Raw genomic sequence first — 4,469 nt, 5'->3', positions numbered from 1 at the left:
GAGGGGAAGGGGATGGGGAAAGCCAGAGAGAGAAACATCAATGTAAGAGAGCCCCCCCTGATTAGTTGCCTCCGGCACATCCCCCAACCAGGGCTGGGAATCAACCCGCCAACCGAGATACCCGCCCTGGCTAAAAATTAACCCCGGGATCCTCAAGTCCCGGAGCCAATGCTTTATTCACGGAGCAAAACTGGCTAGGGCCAGACATTCTTTCTGGAGTTCTAATCCCTTTTGGGGCCCAGTAGTTGCTTTTATTATTATTGCTAGAGCCCCGGTGCACAAAAATTTGTCCACGGGGGGGGGGGGGGGGAGGGTGTCCCTCAGCCCGGCCTGTGCCCTCTCACAGTCTGGGACCCCTCGGGGGATGTCCACCTGCTGGCTTAGGCCTGCTCCCTGGGGGGATTGGGCCTAAGCTGGCAGTCAGACATCCCTCTGGCAACCCGGGAGCCCTCAGGGGATGTCCACTTGCCAGCGGGGGAACAGGCCTAAGCTGCAGTCGGACTTCCTTAGCGCTGCTGAGGAGGCGGGAGAAGCTTCCACCACCGCTGTACTGACAGCCGTCAGCCTGGCTTGTGGCTGAGCAGAGCTCCCCCTGTGGGAGCGCACTTACCACCAGTGGACAGCTCCTGCATTGAGCGTCTGCCCCCTGGTGGTCAGTGTGTGTCATAGTGACCAGTCATTCTCAGTCGTTCTGCTTTTAGGGTCAATTTGCATATTCCCTTTTATTATATAGGATAGAGGCCTGGTGCACGGGTGGGGGCCGCTGGGTTGCCTGGCCAGTCTGGGTGAGGGGCTGAGGGCCGTTTTCAGACTGGCCACACCTGTTCAGGGTGGGGGTCCCTGCTGAAGTGCCTGGCCAGCCTGGGTAAGGGGCTGGTGGCTGTTTGCAGGCTGGCCACAGCCCCTTCAGTGTGGGGGTCCCCGCTGGGGTGCCTGGTCAGCCTGGGTGAGGGGCTGAGGGCCGTTTGCACGCTGGCCAAGGCCCCCAATGGGGACCCTCACCCCATGAGGGTGTGGCCATCCTGGGTGAGGGGCTGATGGCTGTTTGCAGGCTGGCCACAGCCCCCAGCCACCCAAGCTTCCAGTAGAGGCTGGCTGGAAGCTGGTATCTGGGATTTATTTATCTTCTATAATTAAAACTTTGTTGCCTTGAGTGGAGCCCACAGCTGGCCAAGCTTGGCTTCCTCCATCGCCGGGGCAACCAAGCCTCCTGCTTGCTCCAGCTTTGTGGCTGCCGGCCGCCATCTTGGTTGGGTTAATTTGCATATAGCCACTCTCATTGGCTGGTGGGCGTGGCTTGTGAGTGTAGCAGAGGTATGGTCAATTTGCATGTTTCTCTTTTATTAGATAAGATAAGTAGTACCTTATAAGAGAAAAAAGCCTGTATAGAAAGTCAGCTAGGGCAAGACCTGTAGGAGATGGGACTGAACCAAAGAGCCAAATCTCTAGATATGTGTGCTCCAGATTGGAAGTGATATGGATGGGTGGGAAACTGGGAGGAGAACCAAAAAGGCCTAGAAGCGTCAGGAAAGCATCACAGATGAGGCATTGGAGCAATTTGAGCACAGAAAAGAATAAAGGAAGTTTCAAAGCCAGAAGGAACACAGCATGTGTATGTAACGGAGGGTGGTTGTGAAAAGAGTAGCATGGAAAGGTTTGAATAGGTGACCTTCAAGGTACTTTTCAATCCTACGTGCCTGCAGAGTGGAAGCTGTTGGTCTGGGAAAAGTCTGGACCATAGAGATATCCCAACCAAAACATACACATGCCAGCAGTAATAGTGGCTCACTTAGGTGTGATTTCTTGTGCAGAGGTCCTGCTTTTCCCAGTTAATTAATGAATGTAGTCCAAGTCACCTCATTACACAGATCGGGAAACAGGATTTACCCAGGTGTTATGCTACAAGTCAGTAGCAAGTCTGCAAGTCAGAGCTGAGGCCAAAATCCAGATACACTGTCTTTACTCCTGTGCTCTTTCTACAGTGTTCCATTAGATAGCAATATTGCAAAAAGCATGTTATTAGATACATAGAAAAAATTTGGCTTTTGTTTTCCCCAGGTGAAAAATAAAAGATACCAGTGGCAATTAGTTGTCAGGCATGGTGCTGTGTTTTTTTGTAAAAGTTACTTCATTTGACACAGCAGTCTTTGAAGGTGGAGGTATAATATCCTTATTTCACAGATAACAAAGACATTGAGGCTCTGAGGAGCAAAATGACTTATCCAAAGTCACATGGTTTGTTGATGTTGGGGCAGAGATTTGGACACATGTCTCATGAGTCCAAAGGCCACCATCTTTCCACCAACCTGACCTGTGACTGGCAAACCCGAGAAAGGAGATGCATTTTAAGATTCATACCACCCTTGCACCTCTGTGGTCAGACTAGACAGCTCGAGATATCAGGTAGCTAATAATAAACAACAGTGATACGGCAATGTCAAGTACCTGGGAATATTTCTTATTAATCATACTAATGGGCCACCGTGAGAGGAAAGAGTTTCTCTCTGACTTTTCCTCTAATAGGGCTGGAAGCTTTTCAAGAGCTTCCCCCAGCCAGCCAATATCAATTCAATTTGAGCCAGTGTCCTCTTGCAACATGAAATTAGCCCTGCAGAGAAGGTCCCCAGTTTCCCAGTAGAGTCACTAGCCCCCAGCCTTGCCCCCTGTGACCAGTGACCAGAGACCACTCATATGTCTGCCTGTGGGGTGCAGAGAAAGAACAGCCCCCTCAGACTATATGGCCCTTCCATGAATGGCTCACAGTTCAAACTTGATGCACCTAGAAGAAACTATCCATCTTCCACCCACCCATGCCTCCATCAGTGACCAGGTGCCTGGTTCTATGTGAGGTTCTGCAAGGGGTGCTCACCCTCTTCCTTCCCAGGAGCTCTCCTTCCCAGTGGCTCTGTCTGCTCATTGTTTTGCTGTTAGCACCGTCCTTTGTGTGAACCATGTCATCATCTTTAACTCTCCCCTGATTCCTGCCAGATGATCATCAAGCCCTGCTCTCTGACTGTTTGTCCTCACAGCTTCTCTCCCTCCTACTTCCACTGCCAGTGCCCTAGGTCAGCCCTCACAAACTCTCCCTGGTTTCCCTGCCTCCAGGCTGTCTCATCCAGGCCATCCTCCATGTGGCCACCCTCCACACGGGCACCATAGTGATCTTCAAAAATGCAGCCTTCACCTGTGCTCAGTCATCAGGTGACCCTTTCCGCCCAACACACACACTTAACCTTTGCAGCCTGTTCTCGCAGGTCCTCAGCACAGCCCTTCCCCTTTGAACCAGGCTTGTCTCACCACATGCACACAGCACAGTGTGCTCACTTTTGTCTCTGCATGAAGTCCTCCCTTGATCTCTCCTGCTGTCCTTGTGCTTTCTTCTTCCCCCAAGCTCCAGTAGTGCCAGAGATCCTCAGTGTTCATCTGGCATCCCTTCCATTCCTGATTTGTCTTGTCAACTGCTGCTTTTTTTTTCTTTTTAGCCATTCCAGGCTGGCTGTAGTTGTTCCCAGAGAGGGATCACACTTTTGTTCCACTCAGAAGGAGCCCAGCACACTTCCAGGCATATTTTTCGAGTTCAGGACAGATTGCTTACATAGACCAGAAGATATGTCATTCTCATGTCCAGGCCTATAGGCCTATTGGCTCGTTTGTATATTTACATAGCATTTTTTAAAAAACATTTTATTGATTTTTTACAGAGAGGAAGGGAGAGGGATAGAAAGTTAGAAACATCGATGAGAGAGAAACATAAAAACCATTTTCATAAGGAGTGACATGGTTTTTAGATGAGCACACAAGCTAGTTAAACAAAACTTGGAGAAGGCAGGGAAGTGGGGGAACATGAATCTGTTTCTCCTGAAGGTAGTGTTTTGAGTGCCCTCATTTAGGTACTGGAGATGTGCCCGCAACCAAGGTACATGCCCTTGACCGGAATCGAACCTGGGACCTTTCAGTCCGCAGGCCGATGCTCTATCCACTGAGCCAAACCGGTTAGGGCTACATAGCATTTTAATCCAGATTAAAATAGCTATCATTTATTGCATGCCCACTATGTGCCAAGCACTGTGCCAGGCATTCTATCAGTCAGGTGCCATTATTGTCCTCATTTTACTGAGAATGGAAGTGAGCCACACAGATGAATCACAGATCTTGTTCAGGGTCCATAGTCTTGTTTTCGCTCTATTACACTGCCTTTTAGAGGCAAATGTGGAAGCTCAGAGACAAGTTCAAACTCTGGAGTAGTGGGTATGTAGTGACTTGAGGTTCTGAATCTTTTTTATCCCATCCCTTCCTTTGCTTAGCATCTTCAAAGCCATGGGGCAGGTCCTGCCAGATGAGGATCAGAAGAAGCTGCTGCATATCTGTTCCATTTATACCCAGAATGGAAAAAACAGCCTGGTGGAGGATGGCTCAGAGGCCTCCCCTATTGGAAAGTCGTGCATACACACTGGACAGCCTGTATTGGA

At 49.9% G+C, this 4,469-nt stretch overlaps 1 protein-coding gene across 1 annotated transcript in view; it reads left to right on the top strand.

Moving 5' to 3' along the window:
• The window catches only part of LAS1L (LAS1 like, ribosome biogenesis factor), a 24,962-nt gene that overhangs the window by 12,599 nt on the left and 7,894 nt on the right, over positions 1-4,469 (top strand). Inside the window, 2 exon segments of the mRNA XM_014466482.2 lie at positions 4,305-4,440; positions 4,442-4,469. Coding sequence (XP_014321968.1) covers positions 4,305-4,440; positions 4,442-4,469 — 164 coding nt within the window.

The sequence above is a fragment of the Myotis lucifugus genome, unplaced genomic scaffold (genome assembly GCF_000147115.1).
Source record: "Myotis lucifugus unplaced genomic scaffold, Myoluc2.0 scaffold_4, whole genome shotgun sequence".
Taxonomy (NCBI): Eukaryota; Metazoa; Chordata; class Mammalia; order Chiroptera; family Vespertilionidae; genus Myotis; species Myotis lucifugus.
This window is presented reverse-complemented; position numbering and strand designations above follow the sequence as displayed.